The 20,257-nt window shown below is 38.5% G+C and overlaps 1 protein-coding gene, 1 long non-coding RNA gene and 1 pseudogene across 9 annotated transcripts in view; 1 reads left to right on the top strand and 2 right to left on the bottom strand.

Annotated features, from left to right (window-relative positions):
• The window catches only part of HEATR5A (HEAT repeat containing 5A), a 136,817-nt gene that overhangs the window by 106,743 nt on the left and 9,817 nt on the right, over nucleotides 1-20,257 (top strand). For 7 of the 8 annotated variants that reach the window (XM_064365765.1, XM_064365767.1, XM_064365768.1 and 4 more), the window contains 8 exons: nucleotides 1,780-1,961; nucleotides 4,248-4,316; nucleotides 6,391-6,570; nucleotides 9,778-10,000; nucleotides 13,363-13,611; nucleotides 15,039-15,166; nucleotides 16,823-16,970; nucleotides 18,512-18,784. In XM_064365765.1, the coding sequence (XP_064221835.1) occupies nucleotides 1,780-1,961; nucleotides 4,248-4,316; nucleotides 6,391-6,570; nucleotides 9,778-10,000; nucleotides 13,363-13,611; nucleotides 15,039-15,166; nucleotides 16,823-16,970; nucleotides 18,512-18,784 (1,452 nt within the window). The remainder of the gene's footprint in view (nucleotides 1-1,779; nucleotides 1,962-4,247; nucleotides 4,317-6,390; nucleotides 6,571-9,777; nucleotides 10,001-13,362; nucleotides 13,612-15,038; nucleotides 15,167-16,822; nucleotides 16,971-18,511; nucleotides 18,785-20,257) is intronic. The other variant, XM_064365769.1, reaches the window with a different exon arrangement.
• On the bottom strand, nucleotides 597-20,047 carry LOC135270413 (uncharacterized). Its single transcript, XR_010338551.1, has 3 exons — nucleotides 19,812-20,047; nucleotides 3,891-4,016; nucleotides 597-2,705 (listed from the first exon to the last, which is right to left on the bottom strand). It is a non-coding gene; the product is annotated as an uncharacterized LOC135270413 (long non-coding RNA).
• Nucleotides 17,102-17,180, bottom strand: LOC135270505 (small nucleolar RNA U3; annotated as a pseudogene).

Here is a 20,257-nt window from a genome sequence, read left to right as displayed (position 1 = left end):
ACCAGCCTGGGCAACAATGAAACATTTTCTCTACTAAAAAAATATTTTTAAATTAGCAGGGCATGGTGGTGTGCACCCATAATTCCAGCTACTTGAGAGGCTGAGGCAGGAGGATCACTTGAGCCCAGGAGTTTGAGCTTGCAGTGAGCTATGATCACATCACTTCATGTTTAAATACATTTTTAATGATTAAACTTCTTAAATTGGCATTCACTTTAATGAGCATGTGCAATGAGTTAAGTTTATAGAAAATAATTAGTTCTTGGGAAATAGTATGAACATAAACTAGTTCTCAAAAATTATTTCCTGGTTTGTAACTTGGGCTAGTTTTTTCTTATAGATTATTTTAGCATCATAGATATTAACTAGAACACATTTGAGCCTTTCTCCTTGTTAAGTAAACCTGATTGTAAGACCATTTTGACCACCTCTTACTGTTCAAGTGTATTATTTTTACCTATTTATGTTTGTCTTTAGGGTTTGATGTCTAATTTTTCAAATTCACTTAAGCTCATGTTCGAAGACACAATACATACACACACACACACACACACACACACACATATATGGTTGTTTTGTTGTTGTTGTTGTTTTTTTTTTGGGAGACAGAATCTCACCCTGTCACCCAGGCTGGAGTGCAGTGGCATGATCACAGCTCACTGTAGCCTCAACCTTCCAGGCTCAAACAATTCTCCCACCCCAGCCTCCCGAGTAGCTGGGACTATAGGCATATACCACCATGCCCATCTAGTTTTTCCTTTTTTTTGTAGAAATGGGATCTTATTACATTGCCGAGGCTTGTCTCAAACTTCTGGGCTCAAGTGACTCCCCCGCCCACAGCCTCCCATAGTGCTGGGATTATAGGCATTAGCCACTGCACCTGTCCACAGTGCATATTTCTAAATGCCTTAGATGTCTTCTTTACCAGACAATAGAATTACAAAGCAAAAGGTTGCTATTTCCAGTCTGAGTATGATTTAGGTGTCTCTGGTTTAATTATTTTTTAAGTACACATTTTTTGAGTCTCCTACTTGTGATGAGCTCTGCTACAGTTTATAAAATTTACATGCTGTAAATTTTATCAGTAAGTAGATACTTACTGATTCCTTTGCTCTCAGTTAAAGTTGTAGTTGGCATTTACTAAGATATGTTGATTTCTTCTGTTAAACGATTTTCTTATATTATTCCACAGGAGATTTATTATACCAAACAATGTGTTATAGGAATGAAAGGAATTCTCATTTATCATTTCTACAGCTAGAAATGTTCTTTATGCTCCCCTCATTTGTGTGTTTGGCAAGATATGTATAAATAAGACACTGTAGTTGATATAGAGAGCCATGTAAAACTTTTCTTTTTTTAAACGAACATTACATCTTAGCTTCAACTTGACATAAAGAGAATAAATTTCTGCTGTATTAATCAAAGCCCAAAGTCTCCTCAGTACCAACTAATGTATTGTTATCATAAAATCTTAACAAAATTTTTATTGAAGATATTATTAGGACTCTTAAAAGATGCTAATTCTGCCCTGAGTAGCTGTATATAATTATTAGCTTTGGAACAGTTTTTTTGTGTATTTGCAGTGTACATTAAATCCAGCTTCAAAGTATATAGTTAACAAACAATAAAAACAGTGTATCAAGTCAGAGGTACTTAAAGTCTAGGTTATAAAATTAGAGGAGGAAAGATTATCACTTAATGTAAGTCTTAGTTCCAGCACATTTTTTTGATATTTTCTAATCTTCTTTTCTCCCAATATGTTTTTTAATCTTATAGGTGATTTTTTGGTGTTGCATCTTGCTGACTTAATTCGCATGGCTTTTATGGCTGCCACAGATCACAATGACCATCTCCGTCTTTCTGGCCTTGAAATGCTGTTAGTTGTTATTCGGCGATTTGCAACTGTTCCAGAACCAGAGTTTCCAGGTCATGTGATTCTGGAACAGTATCAAGCCAATGTAAGCACTTTCTGTTAGAGAATTTTATTATTAAACACACAGATAAAAAGCCCATTAAGACCAGGTGCAGTGGCTCATACCTGTAATCCCAGCACTTTGGGAGGCTGAAGCAGGCGGGTAGCTTTGAGCCCAGGAATTCAAGACTGGGCAACATGGGGAAACCCCATCTCTACCAAAAATAACAAAACTAGCTGGCATGGTGGTGTGTACCTGTAGTCTTAGGCTGAGGTGGAAGAATCACTTGAGCTTAGGAAACAGAGGTTACAGTGAGCTGAGATTGTGCCACTACACTCCAGCCTGGGTGACAGATCCAGACACTGTCTCAAAAAAAAAAAAGTCTGCGAAACTGTCTGAGGATGGGAAAGTTTAAAAGAAGAAAGGGGGAAAGAGAGAAAGGAAGGGAGGGAGGGAGGGAGGGAGGAAGAGAGGAAAAGAGGGAAGAGATCTGTCTATGAACCTAATTGGGATGTCACCTCATAAATGAGTGTATATCTCTGCTAACATACCACCAGTATAATCCATATATAGAAAGTACATATGTTCGAAGAAGATATCTTAGAGCTAATACTTTATAAAGCTTCAAGTCAAAGCAGAGTACATAAAACAGGTCTTTTGGGCACTGTAGTATGCCTGTAGTCCCAGCTCCTTAGGAGGTGAGACAGGAAGATCACTTGAGCCAGAAGTTCCAGTCCAGCCTGGGCAACATACGGAGACGCCCATCTCCAGGAAAAAAAAAAAAAATTCCTGTTAAAGAAAACAAAAACAAAAAACAAGTGTTTTATAACCTTAAAGGTTAATTTTCATAATATATATAACCTCTTTCATTTTTTTTCTATACTTAGGAAGCAATTCAGATTTCTGTGGCATTTTGTTTTTGTGTTTGTTTTTGAAACAAGGTCTTATCCTGTTGCCCAGGCTGGAGTGCAGTGGCGTAATTTGGGCTCACTGCAACCTGAAGTAGCTGTAACTACAGGCACACACCACCACACTTGGCCAATTTTTGTATTTTTCTTAAAGACGGGGTTGTACCATGTTGCCCAGGCTGGTCTCGAACTCTTGGGCTCAAGTGATCTGTCTTTCTCCAAAGTGCTGGGACTACAGGCATGAGCCACCAGGCCCAGCCCAAAGATTCAGGTTTCTCTTACTGGTTGTGTAATCTTTTTAACTGATTGTTTGACTGGTCCACTGTACAATTTAGGAAGATCAAGGAAGAAAACAAAATCAGCAGCTTTCTTGTAATCCTCTAGCAGCATTCATCCAAAGAGATATCTCATTATGATCAGAAGCAACTTCTGATGGCTAGCAGTTAGGGATACCAGAGCAGTTCATCAGTTGATTAGCAGTCTTCATTACTTCATTCAGCTAATACCAACATATACTTAGGGACAAAGCAAAATGAAGCAATTAAAGTTACATAGAACTATCATATTAGAATATTATAATTCAGCCTAATTAAGAGGAGCTCTGTTATATTTTCAGCCCTCTTAGAATTGCAAGTGTTAGAAATGCAACTCAAGTAGGAAAGAAAAATTATATTAGCAATCTCTTAGCTGTCTCTGCTTTCTTCCACTGTGGCCTTATTCTCAGGTTTATTCTCTCTATGTGTTATCAGGATGGCTTTCTTAGCACCCAGAGTCTTAGAAAGATACAGTGCTTCTTTCTCAGTAATCCCAGTGAAAGTCTTGAGAGCTTTCATTATCCCAGCATGAGTCCCTGGAGCCAGGCAATGCTGTCAGCTCCAAAACAGCAATATGGATTAAGAGTTGGGGAGGGGCCGGGTGCGGTGGCTTACACCTGTAATCCCAGCACTTTGGGAGGCCAAGGCGGGAGGGTCACTTGAGGTCAGGAGTTTGAGACCAGCCTGGCCAACATGGTAAAACCCTGTCTCTACTAAAAATATAAAAATTAGCTGCGCATGGTGACATGTACCTGTAATTCCAGCTACTTGGGAGGCTGAAGCAGGAGAATTGCTTGAAACCTGGGAGGCAGAGGTTGCAGTGAGCCGAGATTGCACCACTGCACTCCAGCCTGCCTGGGCGACACAGTGAGACTCATCTAAAAAAAAAGAGAGAGAGAGATTGAGAGTTGGGGAGAGAAGATTGTTTCCTGAAGGAAAAATTGGGATGCTGTTATCCAAAAACAGGGGAAGATACATTGGGTAGGCAAAACAACAGTTATCCATAATACCTGTTATAAATAAATCATTTTAAAATAACATTAAAAAGAGGGAGAACTTGCACTGTCTTAACTTATTGATGTTTGATATGTCATATAATTTCTTGCCAGGTAGGAGCAGCACTTAGACCAGCCTTCACTTCAGAGACACCACCTGATGTCACTGCCAAAGCATGTCAGGTAAATGGTTAAAAGATGAAGCTTAAGAAATAATGTTGGGAAGCAATCCTCTAGTTTGTATTTTTTACCATTGCTTTTTCTTTATAGTTGTCTTACTGGCAATCACAGCTTACATTTTTCTTCTCAAATAGAGAGAACTTCCTCTTTATTTTTGACAACTGCATGATAATCCACTATATAGATATGTTACAATTTATTTAACCAGTTTCATATTGATGGACATTGGGGTTTTTTGTCTTTTGCTATTAGAATAGTGCTGTATTAATGACCTTGGGCATGGGTCATTTCACTGGATATAAGCATATCTGTGAGATAAATTCCTCAAAATTGAATTGATGGATTCAAGAGTGTATTAGAGGTATTTACCATTTAAATTTCCACCAGCATTGTTGTACAAGTACCTGTTTTGCCACAGTCCCAGCAACGTTGTTAGTCATCAAACTTTTAGATTTTTGTCTATATGATAGAATAAAAAGGCTATCTCAGGATAGTTTAGATTTGTATTTTAAATGAGATTGAGCACTTTTTCATATACCTAAGAGCCATATAGGATACAGTTTTAAACAGTTGCTTATCTCAGACTGCGTTGTCAAACACTTAATATCCAGCCCTAGGCCAGGCACAGTGGCTCATGCCTGTAACCCCAACACTTTGAGAGGCCAGGGCAGGAGGATCACTTGAGTTAGAGGCCAGCCTGGCCAACATGGTGAAACCCAGTCTACTAAAAATACAAAAAAGTAGCCGGACATGGTGGTAGGCGCCTATTGGCCCTGGTACTCAGGAGGCTGAGGTGGGAGGATCACGTGAACCTGGGAGGTGGAGACTGCAGTGACCTGAAATCATACCACTGTACTCCAGCCTGGATGACAGAGCAAGACTGCCTCAAAGAAAAAAAAAAATCTAGCCTTGAATGACCTGGAATAATTAAAAACAGGACTGGCATGAATAAATTAATTATAAATTTAGTGGGAAAAACTAATTTTAGTCAGTTCTTTCAATTTTCTTTAATTATATTTGGGAAATAGTTGAGTGCTTTCAGAGAACTATGTTAAATGTTTTAGGAATCTCTGTTATAACTTTATTGTGTGTGTTCTTGCTGTAAGCTACCAGAAATATTTTGTGAGATGAGACAAGAACTAAATAAATACACAGAAGAGGAAAAATAAATTTTTCTTAGAAAAAGAGAAATATCATCTGGGCACAGTGGCTCATTCCTGTAATCCCAGCACTTTAGGAGGCCAAGGCAAGTGGCTCACTTGGGCTTAGGAATTCAAGACCAGCCTGGGCAACATAGGGAGACTCTGTCTCTATAAAAATTAGCCAGGCATGGTGGTGTGTGCCTGTGGTCCCGGCTACTTAGGAGGCTGAGGTGGGAGGATCCCCTGGACCAGGGAGATAAGGGCTGCAGGAGCCGCAATGGTGCTACTACATTCCAGCCTGGGCTATAGAGCAAGATCCTATCCTTAAAAAAGAGAGAGCAATATCATGACACCTGGAAAAACCATAGCTTGAGTGTTTTGCATTGTAGAATTAATGATGTTTTGTTTTTAAGATTAAAAATACACTGTCTTCAAAACAACCAAAAATTTTTGTTGGGGTTTTATGATTTCATAGCTTCATTTCTCAATATTAATTCATCTAGAGCTGTTCAATTTATATACTCATTAGCACTGGTTTCCTTGCTTCAACCTTAAGATTTCATTCCCTTTGGAAATGCTGACTTTGACTAACATTATCGGCCTCCTTCCATAGGATTTCTTGAAAGCAGTAGCAATATAGTCTCAGTGTCTAGATTCTTGACATGTGAGCTCTGCTGAACTCACAATGGATATTTTTTTTTTTAGATAGGACTTTTTAGTACTACAGGTGCACATCACCATGCCCAGCTAATTTTTGTATTTTCTTTTAGACAGAGTTTTGACATGTTGCCCAGGCTTGTCTCAAATTCCTGGGCTCAAGCAATCTGCCTGCCTCAGCCTCCCAAAGTGCTGGGATTACAGGCATGAGCCACCACACCCAGCCAAGGGAGATATTTATAATTTTAAAATATAACTTTTAATTTCTTGAAAACTAGGTTTGCAGTGCCTGGATAGCAAGTGGAGTTGTAAGTGACCTTAATGATCTACGAAGAGTTCATCAGTTGCTTGTCTCATCATTAACAAAAATACAGGCTGGAAAAGAAGCTCTAAGTCACTTATATAATGAAAGTGCTTCTACCATGGAGATCTTAGCTGTGCTTAAAGCCTGGGCGGAGGTTGGTACTTCTTAATTTATAATGAATTTTGGAAATTGTTAATAAATACCTTAGGCCATAAACTGAAATTTACTATTTAAAATTAACTACAAATAAATTCATTCTTAAGGTAAACAAAAAGAATTCCAACATGTGATGTATGTATATGTTAATATGTTGGTCAAGCATTTTAAAAAGTCTTCCATGGTCTGTTATCTTCTACTTTAAGCAGTTCCACTTATAAGCCAGAGAGACTTTACAATAGACAGTGGAAATCAATTTTTATTGAATCTTGAATTCTTGGAAATTTGGGTCTTCTTATATGTTCTGTCAACTCTGTAGCATGTACTTTAATGTTTTTTGATGCTCTTTCATAGAATGATTTTTTAATACTAAGTAGTAGTTATTTTCCAAGAATAAAGAAATCTTATAGTAAAATGCTATTTACTTTCCTAATAAAGAAGAAAGGTATATTATTTTTAAATTTACTATGCAATGTTTTTTTTTTTTTGAGACGGAGTTTCGCTCTCGTTACCCAGGCTGGAGTGCAATGGCACGATCTCGGCTCACCACAACCTCCGCCTCCTGGGTTCAGGCAATTCTCCTGCCTCAGCCTCCTGAGTAGCTGGGATTACAGGCACGCACCACCATGCCCAGCTAATTTTTTGTATTTTTAGTAGAGACGGGGTTTCACCATGTTGACCAGGATGGTCTCGATCTCTTGACCTCGTGATCCATCTGCCTCGGCCTCCCAAAGTGCTGGGTACTATGCAGTGTTTAACCATTTGCAAAAGTAAATGTAATAATATTTATAATGAATCTACATATACCCATCACCCAGCTTCAGCAGTTACCAAACATGACCAATCTTGGTTCATATATATATATATATATTTTTTTTTTGAGACAGAGTCTTGCTTTGTTGATGAGGCTAGAATGCATTTGAGCAATCTCCGCTCACTGCAACCTCCACCTCCCAGGTTCAAGCGATTCTCATGTCTCAGCCTCCCCAGTAGCTGGGACTACAGGTGTGAACCACCATGCCCAGCTAATTTTTGTATTTTTAGTAGAGACAGGGTTTCACCATGTTGGCCCGGTTGGTATCGAACTCCTGACCTCGAGTGATTCACTCGCCTCGGCCTCCCAAAGTGCTGGGATTATAAGCATGAACCACCATGCCTGGTCCAGTTCACATATCATTTTAATGAAGGTATGTAACCTCAGATTTTATCTAACAGATTAACCAACATGTACAAAAGGGTTTCCTCCAGTAGAGGTATTTTAACCCAGAAAGTTGTAGAATCTTTATTTTTGTCATTATTTAGGACATCCTTCATTAGGAAGTAGTTGTGCCTAGATTCAATAAACTGGATCTGGCCGGGTGCAGTGGCTCATGCTTATAATCCCAACATTTTAGGAGCCCAGTGCAAGAGGATTACTTGAGGCCAGGAGTTTGAGATCAGCCTGGGCAACATACTGAGACCCCATCTCTATATAAAATTTTAAAATTGGCCGGGCGCGGTGGCTCACGCCTGTAATCCCAGCACTTTGGGAGGCCGAGGTGGGTGGATCACGAGGTCAAGAGATCAAGACCATCCTGGTCAACATGGTCAAACCCCGTCTCTACTAAAAATATAAAAAATTAGCTGGGCATGGTGGCACGTGCCTGTAATCCCAGCTACTCAGGCGGCTGAGGCAGGAGAATTGCCTGAACCCAGGAGGCGGAGGTTGCGGTGAGCCGAGATCGCGCCATTGCACTCCAGCCTGGGTAACAAGAGTGAAAATCCGTCTCAAAAAAAAAAAATTTTTTTTTAATTAAATAAAATAGACTGGGCACGGTGGCTCATGCCTATAATCCCAGCACTTTGGGAGGCTGAGGCAAGCGGATCACTTGAGGTCGGGAGCTCAAGACCAGCCTAGTCAACATGGTAAAACCCTATCTCTACTAAAAATATAAAAAGTAGCCAGGCATGGTGATGCGTGCCTGTAATCCCAGCTACTTGGGAGGCTGAGGCAGGAGAATTGCTCAAACCTGGGAGGCAGAGGTTGCAGTGAGCCAAGATAACACCACTGCACTCCAGCCTGGGCTACAGAGTGATACATCGTCTCAAAACAATAAAAATAAAATAAAGTAGACTGGGCCAGGCGCGGTGGCTCATGCCTGTAATCCCAGCACTTTGGGAGGCCGAGGCAGGCAGATCACCTGAGGTTGGGAGTTCGAGACCAGCCTGACCAATATGGTGAAACCCCGTCTCTTTAAAAAAAAATAAAAAATAAAATAAAATAGACTGGATCTAAATCTCTGTGCTTTTGCTTAAGCCTGTTACCTCCTATTTCCTCAATAAAGATTAATAATGACTGACCAATATATTTTTCATAATTGAGGTCCATAATCCCTTATCTGAAGTCTTTGAAGCAGATATATTTGGAATTCAGACTTCAGGAGATTTTAGAAAAGTAATACAGTGCGTATTTCATATCTATCTAGGAAGTCTGGGGCAAGAGTCTATAATCAAACACATTAATGTTTGAATATTCATACTGTGTTGTGTTTATAGATATAAATGGCCTCACATACGTTCAGTCAGTTTTGCCACCAGATTAGTTTGCCAAAACCGTAGGTTTTTTCAGAGCTTTTTGGATTTTAGAGTTGTAGATAAAAAGATATAGTGCATGTTATATACTGTGTTGCATGCTTTAACATTCTATAATCCATGTTAAATCTATTTTGTACACTTTTTGTAGAGATTTAGTGATATGTTTGAATGAAAATATTTTCACTGTTTCAGTTAAGAGATGGCTGCCTGTAGCCATATGTTAAGATGGCTTATTAGGCCATACCAAGCTTAATGAGAAAGAGTGTGGTGATACAGTATTGTGATTGTAAATGTGAGAAGTGGCATCATATTTACCAGATATTTGTTATCCCTAATGCATCTCATTGAAGATAGTATTTTTGGCTCTTTCTACCCCAGTTTTCTGTGTGTAGTTACACACACAGGCTTTTTTTGATATCACAGTGCATTTCAAGTCCAGTATGCTCAAAGATAAGTCTGCGTCTTTCTACCCCAGTTTTCTGTGTGTAGTTACACACACAGGCTTTTTTTGATATCACAGTGCATTTCAAGTCCAGTATGCTCAAAGATAAGTCTGCGTCTTCAGGAAGATATAAAAATTGTATAGCACCTTTTCAGCAGATAAAAGGTTTTCTTGTTTTTAAATTAACAGGTCTATATAATTACTGTGCAAAGACATAAAAACCACAGACAAGCTTTGAAGACTACCACCTGTTTAGAAGACAGTATCAGATATGGATCATGTTCATCAGATGGACTATTTGACTTAGTCTGCTCAGATCTTGGCACACTAAGCAGACTCTGGCTTGCTGCACTTCAGGATTTTGCTCTTTTAACTTTGCCTTCAGAATTTGCCTCCCAACTTCCTGCTGAAGGTAAGGAGGTAAAATACTTAGATAATTCCTAGACTGGCAGAGTGGCAGTAACACATTTTCTTTCTTTTTTTTGAGACCAGGTCTTACGTTGTTGCCCAGGCTGGAGTGCAGTTGCACAATTTTGGCTCACTGCAACCTCAACCTACTGGGCTCAGGTGATCCTCCCACTTCAGCCTCCCAAGTAGCAGGGACTACAGACACATACCACCACACCCAGATAATTTTTGTACCTTTTGTAGAGATGGGTTTTGCCATGTTGCCCAGGCTGGTCTCAAACTTCTATAATCGCAGCACTTTGGGAAGCCAAGGCAGGCGGATCACTTGAGGTCCAGAGTTTGAGACCAGCATGGCCAACGTGGTGAAACCTCATCTCTACTAAAAACACAAAAATTAGCCTAGTGTGGTGGTGGATGCCTATAATCCCTGCAACTCGGGAGGCTGAGGCAGGAGGATTGCTTGAACCTAAAAGGTGGAGGTTGCAATGAGCTAAGATTGCGCCACTGTACTCCAGCCTAGGTGACAAGAGTGAGACTCTGTCTCAAAAAAAAAAAAAGAGAGATACACCCACCAGTAACTTGTTTTCATTATCAAGAGATAACTACCATATTATTATACTTAATAATTTTTGCCAATCAGATGGCTATGAAATAATATTTCATTGTTTTATTTTCTTATTTCCTTGATTGAGAATCTTTAATTTGTTTCTTCCATAAATAACCTGATCATAATCTTTGGCTGCCTGTAGCTGTATGTTAAGATGGCTTATTAGGCAATACCAGGCCTAATACCATCTGCTATTTGCTATTTATTGTTTTCTTCCTGATTGTTTAATCCTTTATATATATATATACAACACTATTCCTTTATGGTTGCATGTCTTGTATTTCCTCTCAGTCTGTAACTTGTCCTTTTCTTTTACCTTTTTTATTCTAATGTAAGCTGAGTGTGATGTAGTTTACCTGTAGTCCCAGCTACTGGGGAGGCTGATGTGGGAAGATCCCTTGAGCCCAAGAGTTGGAGGCTGCAGGCAGCTATGATTGTGCCACTGCACTCCAGCCTGAGTGACAGAGCAAGTCCCTCTCTTAAAAAAAAAAAAAAAAAAAGGAATATAATCAATCACTCGTTTATGGTTTGTGTTTTTGTATGTCACCAGATATATTTTTAAACTTAAGATCATAAAGACATATAAGCTTTACAGTTTTGCCTTTTACGTTTTGAACTATGGTAGAACTGGAATTTATTTTGTGTGTGGAATGGGGATAGGTTCTTACTTTTAGTCAGTTACTAATACTGCATTTTATGGGTTGGTTACCTTCATGTTATTCCACAATGTCTTGGCTATCATTGTATTTTTACTTTTTAATAGGAATTTTAGGATGAGCCTATAAAGTTCTGTTAGTTTTGTGTCTGTGTATTTGTTTGTTGGTATGTTTGTTTTTAGAGACAAGGTATTGCTGGGTTGCCCAGGCTGGAGTGCAATGACTGTTCACAGGAGCAATCATAGTGCACTATAGCCTGGAACTCCTGGGCTCAAGTGATCCTCCCACCTCACCTTCCTAAGCAGCTGGGACTATGGTGTACATCATGGTGCCCAGCCTGGTTCTATTAGAATTTTCATTGGAATTATACACAAAAAGATATGTGGAGTCTTTGTTGTACTTTTCAGTACCATAAAAGTGGAAACAAAATAAAAATAAACTGATTTATTTACACAACAGAAAAACGAATGACAGACATACAGCAACTATAAATAAATCTTAAAAACATAATGTTAAGGGAAAAAAAAAAAACTTTTTTTTTAAGATGGAGTCTTGCTCTGTGGCCCAGTCTGGAGTGCAGTGGCTTGATCTCATCTCACTACAACCTGCACCTCCCAGGTTCAAGCAATTCTCCTGCCCCAGCCTCCTGAGTCGCTAGGACTATAGGTGTGTACCACCACACCCAGCTAATTTTTGTGTTTTTAGTAGAGATGGGGTTTCTCCATGTTAGCCAGGCTGGTGTAGAGCTCCTGACCTCAGGTGATCTGCCTACCTCAGCCTCCTGCAGTGCTGGGATTATAGGTGTAATAAAGGATGCATGTAAGCCAGGCATGGTGGTACATGCCGGTAGTCTCAGCTACTCAGGAGGCTGAAGTAGGAGGGTCACTCGAGCTGAGGAATTTAGGGCCAACCTGGGCAACATAATGAGACTCCATCTAAAAAAACAAAAAGGATACATAAAGTATGATGCCTTTTATTTTATTTATTTATTTATTTATTTATTTTTCTTTTTTTCTTTATCCAGTCTATCATTGATGGGCATTTGGGTTGGTTCCTTTTTATTTATTTATTTTTGTTTTTTTTTTTGTTTTTATATGATGCCTTTTAAGTAAACTTTTAAACAAAAAATAATAGCTTGTGTTATTATTGAATACATACATTATTGTGAAAGTATAAGACCATATCTAGGAGTCATTCTCACTGGCTTGAGAAAAGTAGTCATGGAAGGAGGAGCAAGAATTAGTGGCATAACAAAGTTTTAGGTTTTTTAAGGAAAAAAATTGTTTGGGTGCTGAGGCTTACGCCTGTAATCCTATCACTTGTGAGGGCCAAGGTGGGCAAATTGCCTGAGCTCTCAGGAGTTCACTACCAACCTGGGCAACATGGTGAAACCCCATCTCTACTAAAATACAAAAATTTAGCCGGGCATGGTGGTGCACACCTGTAGTCCCAGCTACTCAGGAGGTTGAGGCGGGAGAACCACTTGAACTCAGAAGTCGGAGGTTGCAGTGAGCCAATATCATGCCACTATACTCCAGCCTGGGCAACAGAGTGAGACTCTGAATTTAAAAAAAAAGAGAGAGATACTTAAGAAAATCAGAAATGTTAATGTCCATCTTTGAAGTGGGTAAATGTGTATTGGTATTTATTTTAATCACACATATACACATATTTTGTTTTAAAATATTTATGATTGAATTATAAAAAGATACAAATTAGGCTGCAAACTTTTTATGATCAGCCCTATGACCTATCAGTTTTACTCCCAGGAAAAATAAGAACATTGATAACAAAATATTGATAACACAGCAGCATGAATGAATCTCTAAAAATGTTGTTAGATTATTTTCTTAACAAAATGTTAGTCACAAATAAGTAGATACTATATATGTGATTCTATTTATATGAAGTTCAAGAATAGGCAAAATTAATCTGTGCTGATAAAAATTAGAAAGTTCTTGCCTTAGAGTATAGGGAACTGACTGAAAAAGGGTACAAAGGAACTTTCAGATTGATGGAAATGGTCTACATCTTGCAACAGAAAAAAGAGAAAATATATTGGAAGCTAATCTCTTTTATTTCTCCTGAAACTGTCTGCTTTAGGCGGTGCTTTCTACACAGCAGAGACTAGTGAAAATGCAAAATTGCATTATTACAACTCTTGGGCGCTTATCCTCCATGCTACGGCATTGTGGCTTACAAGCACGGGCTTTGTTGTTGCTGACCCAGACGAAGGAGCATCTAATCTCTCCAGGCCTGTAACACCAACTTCCATGTGTCAGGGTTCATCATCTGGGGCTACCATAAAGTCCCCTGAGGATGTCTACACTGATAGATTCCATCTTATTTTAGGTCAGTTAAACCACTTATACAACCCTAGGGGGGTTATTCTTTAATTTTGCCTTACTTTATTTTTAGAGACAGGATCTTATTTTGTTGCCCAGGCTGGAGTAAAGTGGCATGATCATAGCTCACTGCAGCCTCCAACTCATGAGCTCAAGTAATCCTCACACCTTAGCCTCCTGAGTAGCTAGAATTATAGGCGTTTGCCACCACACCTAGCTAATTATTTTTTATAGGGACAGGATTTTGCTATGTTGCCCAGGCTAGTCTCCTTCTCCTGGCCTGATCCACCCTCCTTAGCCTCCCACTTGCTGGGATTACAGGTGTGAGCCACCATGCCTGGCAATCTCTGTCTTGCTAGATATATATAAAATATCAATATACTGAGAGGTTTTCCCCCTTGTTGTCAAAGATTGGAAGGTTCTAGAAAACATGCTTAATATTGCAAGCAAATATTAAATATAAAAGTAAGATTTTTAGCTTTATGATGCTTAATTAGCTCATTTTTTAGCCTTCTTGGAACTTTATTTTAAACGTGAGATATATTTCTAAGATAATTCAGTGAGCTTCTAGAATAAATGGAATACATTTTTTAACATACTTAACCTATTTCTGCGGAAACAAACTATATGACCATTACTTATCAAGAAGTTATTGATTAAATGAAATAATGAAGTTTTAAAAGTAAATGATTAAATTAAGTAAGATTATGGTTCCTGGGTTTCTGTTATTCATTCCCAGGCCAGACATGACCAGATTCCTGTATCTTGAGCATATTAAAAACTTGTTTTCAGTTGCCAATAGGATGAGAGCTTTTTAAAAACAAACTTTTATAGAATGAAGGATTGCAGATTTACTACGAGCATAAGCTATTCAATTCAACTGAGTTCAGATTTTTGATGCACCTAATTATGACTGACCTTGAACAAATTAAATTACTCAAGCTCACAATTATTGTCAATTAAAAATAAAGATACAAATTAGTTTAGATCTCTGCTCATTTATCTCAGAATTAGTGTCAATAATAGTGCCTACTTTTCAACTATTACGAGGATTTAATAAAAAGATGTATGTAAAAGCACAGTGGCTGATACGTGACAATTACTCAGTTAATTTTAGCCAAAGTAAAGTTAGGAACTCCATATGTTTTCTGGTGCAATTTTATTATAATTTTTCCAGCTTTGAACTGTTTCATAGCAACTAAGCAACTAGTGCACAGGCCTTGTTTAGATTATTATTTTTGTACATGTAGATAGAAACAAACTATTAAGTTACTTGCTTTGTCCTTTAATTGTTTAGTCTTAAATTCATTGTGGTTTATTTGCATTACCTTCTTACTGTTTGTTTATATATCTTACCAAAATAATAGATTAATTACTTAATTTCATAAACTAATAATTTGAAAGAAGACTACTCCTCTTTTTTGGTTTCCACAGGAATCAGCGTGGAATTTCTATGTTCCTTACGTTCAGACGCAACCATGGAAAGCATAACTGCTTGTTTACATGCATTGCAAGCACTTCTAGATGTACCTTGGCCCAGATCAAAAATTGGCAGTAATCAGGTGATTTCTCTGGGTTTTTGTTTTTGTTTTTGTAAGGCTTCTGCAGACTTTAAGGAAGAGAAACATGTTCAGGTTTCTATAGTTAACAGAAAGTAAACACAGAGAAATTTTTTTAAAAACTGTACAGCCGCACAGCTAGGCCTTTGAACCAGAATGCCGTAGTATATGACCCAGAAGCAGTCATGCCTCTGACTCTGTCACTTTTCTGTCTCTGCTTCTTTCTGCAGTGATGGGAAGGTTCTGTATTGCATTGTCCAGGACAGTAGTCACTAGTTACATGTGACATTTATTCTTTGTTTCTTTTTGCTTCTGCATACCCTGCTCTTTGTATATATACCTATATCTTATATTCCATTCCCCAAGAGAGAATCTAATGAGTATGATGTACTTACTGTCCATTACAAAGTACTCCAGTTGGCTGAGTTCTCCCTCCAGGTATTTTTAAGAGATTGCTTACTAGCCTATAGATGGAGTCAGGCACTAATATCTAACTTGGATGTGGCCATAAGAAAAGGATTCCTGTACAGAGTATGGTACTTCTTTGACTGCTTTTCTCAAGGGCAAGTATGCATTGGGCAGATACTCTTATATCATGTTTTATCCAGTATATTACTTTTGTTATTGACACTTGGATGTTAAGATAAATGAGTAGTATGATTTCCTCTCCACGACTGTCTATTATTTAAGTGTTTAATACTAACTTTATTAGGCTTAAAGCATTAATCAGGTTCCTGACTTGGATTGGACTTGAATAAATCTTAAACCCTTTGTGCTTGTTTTCTCTGTTAAAACAAGTATTATAATGACAGATTTACTTTATTATTTTCAAAGATGAAAGAAAGCAACCAAGACTAATCAATATAAAAGAGAAGAGAAAATGGAATATTTCTCTAGTGTATTTTATTCTTTGTGTAGTCATTCTATGCTTATTTACTCACAATTACTTTTAAAGTCATACTTCTCCCTCATTATTTATTATTACTAGAAAACACTCTTAATAATATAAATCTGTCAATCTACATGTCAGTCGTGTATTCTTTTAGCCAAATTTCCCATCTTGTTTTAGAAATTTTCTTTTCTGTTTCATGTGAAAATGATCTTTTGTCATAACACCATCTCCCACAAGATTTGACAAAAAGCAATCTGGAGTTGATTTTTTTTTTTAATTTTTATTTATTTTTCAGACAAAGTCTTCTTATTGTCCAGGCTGTAGTGCAGTGGCACAGTCTCAGCTCACTGCAATCTCTGCACTCTCCCTACCCCCAGGTTCAGGTGATTCTCCTGCCTCAGTCTCCTGAGCAGCTGGGATTACAGACGCCTGCCACCATGCCCGGTTAATTTCTGTATTATTAGTAGAGACAGGGTTTCACCATGTTGGCCAAACTTGGTCTCGAACTCCTGGTCTCAAGTGATCCACCCACCTCTGCCTCCCAAAGTGCTGGGATTATACGTGTAAGCCACCACACCCAGCCTCTGGAGTTGATTTAAAATGGAGCAAGTGCTACTTAACTTTATTGCACTAACATTTTTGTTTTTTTGTGAGCAATTTGTTACATTCTCTTTTTCTGAATTTTGTCGTGGCATTTAGCATTGTATTTTTTACAGAAGAAATGTATGATTTCTAATACAGTGTCCTCTACATATTTTCTGTGATAGGACTTGGGTATAGAATTGCTGAATGTTCTACATCGAGTAATTTTGACCAGAGAATCACCTTCTGTTCAATTGGCTTCACTTGAAGTGGTAATGCAGATTATCTGTGCTGCTCAAGAACATGTGAAGGAAAAAAGACGAAGTGCAGAAGGTAAATGTTAACCTTTAATGCCAAGTTAACCAAATAGCATCATTCTTTTGTGAAGTATTATTTAATGTATCTATATGGTTTTGATAATCTTGTGTGTGTGGTACAAATAAAACATGTCTAGGCATGGCCTTATTTTACTTTCTGTGTTCTACATTTAGAGAAATCTACCTAGTAATAAACTGTAGAAATGATCTCTGAAAGTACAGTCTTTATGCATAGCTTTATTTATTTATTTTGGGAGACAGGGTCTTACTCAGGTTGCCCAGGCTTGAGCGCAGTGGCACGATCTTGGCTCACTGCATCCTCAGCCTTACAGGCTCAGGCGATTCTCCCACCTTAGCCTCCTGAGTAGTTGAGACTACAGGCACATGCCACCATGCCTGGCTAAGTTTTTGTATTTTTCAGTAGAGACAGGGTGTGGCCGTGTTGCCCAGCCTTGTCTCTTAAACTCTTGGACTAAAGCAATCCACCCACCTCGGCCTCCCAAAGTGCTGCGATTACAGGCATGAGCCATCATGCCTGACCTGGCATGGCTTTAAATCCTCTCATTCACTTCTATGTTAGTTTAGATATTGTCAGTATTTAAACTACTATTCTTTTGGGGAAATGAGAATTTTAACAAAACCTGGAAGAAATAAATCCCTTACACTATTTAGAGTACTTGCTTTAGCTGTGTTTACCAATGTGCATGGAAAGAACTTACGTTTGCAGATTGTTCATTTACAAGTCTAATATGGTATTGAATAGTTTACCACTTAAGATTATAGTTGACTACATATTATAGAAAACCCAATATTAAACCCCAAAGATTTATTTGCTCATCTGAAAAGGCAGCCAGAGGTAGGCAGTCTAGGGCTGGTATGGCGCCTTCTTAAAGATGTTAAGGACATAAGTTTCTTTCTGCCAAGCCACCATTGATACCTAAGGTCACAAGGTAATTTCTGGAGCTCTAGCTATCAGGTTTACAGTCTTAATAGCAAGAAGGAGTTAACCAGGCAATATTGTAAGGGTCACGGAATTAAAAAGACTTCTTTTGACCCATTGCAATAAGAAGTCATAATAAAGATGATTACTTTTACCTTCATAACTTCTTTCTCTCTGAGTCTTTAACACCCAAAACTTAGTCATTAAATGTATTTCCTGGCTGAGTGTGGTGGCTCACATCTGTAATCCCAGCACTTCGGGAGGCCAAGGTGGGTGGATCATTTGAGATCAAGAGTTCAAGACCAGCCTGGCCAACATGGTGAAACCTTGTATCTACTAAAAATACAAAAATGAGCCGAGCATGATGGTATGCGCCTGTAATCCTAGCTACTTGGGTGGCTGAGGCAGGAGAATCGCTTGAACCCAGGAGGCAGAAGTTGCAGTGAGCCAAGATCACACCACTACACTCCAGCCTGGGTGACAGAGTGAGACTCCATCTCAAAAAAATTAAAATAAAATAAATATATTTCCTGTAACAGGATTTAACTAAATTGCTATCTACCAGAAGCAAAGCAGGCATAAAGTATTTATTAAACACTATTCTTTCTGTCTTTTAGTTGATGATGGAGCTGCTGAAAAGGAAACTCTGCCAGAGTTTGGAGAGGGAAAGGACACTGGAGGACTTGTGCCTGGGAAGTCTTTGGTGTTTGCAACACTGGAATTGTGTGTATGCATTCTAGTTAGACAGCTCCCAGAACTAAATCCTAAATTGACAGGGAGTCCAGGAGTAAAAGCTACAAAACCACAGATGCTATCAGAGGATGGAAGTAGATTGGTTTCAGCTGCGTTGGTTATCCTTTCTGAACTTCCTGCAGTGTGCTCTCCTGAAGGTATGCTGTGGTATGTGATTGATTTACTTGACGTAGAAGAGAAATGGTTTTAATGGATAATGGAGTCTAGCTGCTTTCTTTTTAAATAAATGCTGATCCAAACATCTGAGTATTGTCTTTAATCCTCTAAGATTAGGATTACATTTTAATAAATTGTTTTACTGAAAGAGTGATAATATAGAGGGCTAGGTGTGGTGGCTCACACTTGTAATCCCTACACTTTGAGAGGCCATGTTGGGTGGATCACTTGAGCTTGGGAGTTCTAGACCAGCCTGACCAACATGGTGAAACTCCATCTCTACTAAAAATACGAAATTAGCCAGGCGTGGTGGCACATGCCTATCATCCCAGCTAGTCAGGCTAAGGCAGAAGAATCGCTTGAACCCAGGAGGTGGAGTTTGCAGTGAGCCAAGATAGCACCATTGCACTTCAGCATGGGTGACGAGTGAAATTATGTCTTAAAAAAAAAAAAGAGTGAAAAGATAGAGACAGCAAATATATAAATAGATACGCTCTTCTATGATTGACAGTACTTCTGACCAGTCAGTGGCCGTTATTAACGCTTGGGCATGTTTTGGCATACAATTTCTGACAGAGTTTTCCAGCCTCAGTGATGGCAGAAGTTTCTCATTATATCTAGTTCTGTTTGGAATTGACTTCATACTTTTTTTTCTTGTTGTTTGACACAAGTACTTTCTCTTGTCACGTAGGCTGTAGTGCAGTAGGACAATCATAGTTCACTGTAACCTCAAACTCCAGGGCTCAAACAATCCTCCTGCCTTAGCTTCCTGAGTAGATAGGACTCAGGCCTGTGCCATCATACCTGGCTTTTTTTTTTTTAATTTTTTTGTAGAGTTGGGATCTTGCTATGTTGTCCAGGCTGGTCTTGAACTCCTGGCCTCAGGTGATCCTCCCTCATTGGCATCCCAAAGTGCTGGAACTACAGGTGTGAGTCACCATGCCCAGCAAGTCCATACTCTTTAACATAGCATTTAAGGCTCTCTGTGTGGCTCTGCTAAGTTGTTACCTTTTCTCGATTCCTTCTTTGTAAATCCTAAACCCGGGAGGCTTCATTGTTCATCCTTGTTCTCTGCTACCAGGTTATTTGATCTGGAATGACCCTTTCTAAAGAGTAGAGATGAAGTCTTACTGTGTTGCCCAGGCAACATTGTGAATGTTCTTAATGCCACTGGATTGTACACTAAAAGTGGTTAAAATGATAAACTTTATGTTATATATATTTTACCACAGTAAACAATAAATGAAAATTAATTTTATCAACTGCCAAATAAAACAAAAACAGCAAAAGCGTAGTGATACTCATACAATTTAAACATCATCTCCATTTATAACCATCAATCCTTAATCCATCCTTAAAAATTTTAATAAAGCTACTTACATTATTTTAACAATTATAATTCTTTATTAGAAATCATCTTTTAAAAGCTCAAAATCTAACGTTGTCTTACTCCT

Source organism: Aotus nancymaae, unplaced genomic scaffold, assembly GCF_030222135.1.
Source record: "Aotus nancymaae isolate 86718 unplaced genomic scaffold, 86718_ANA_hifiasm-v0.15.2.pri h1tg000062l, whole genome shotgun sequence".
NCBI lineage: Eukaryota > Metazoa > Chordata > Mammalia > Primates > Aotidae > Aotus > Aotus nancymaae.
This window is presented reverse-complemented; position numbering and strand designations above follow the sequence as displayed.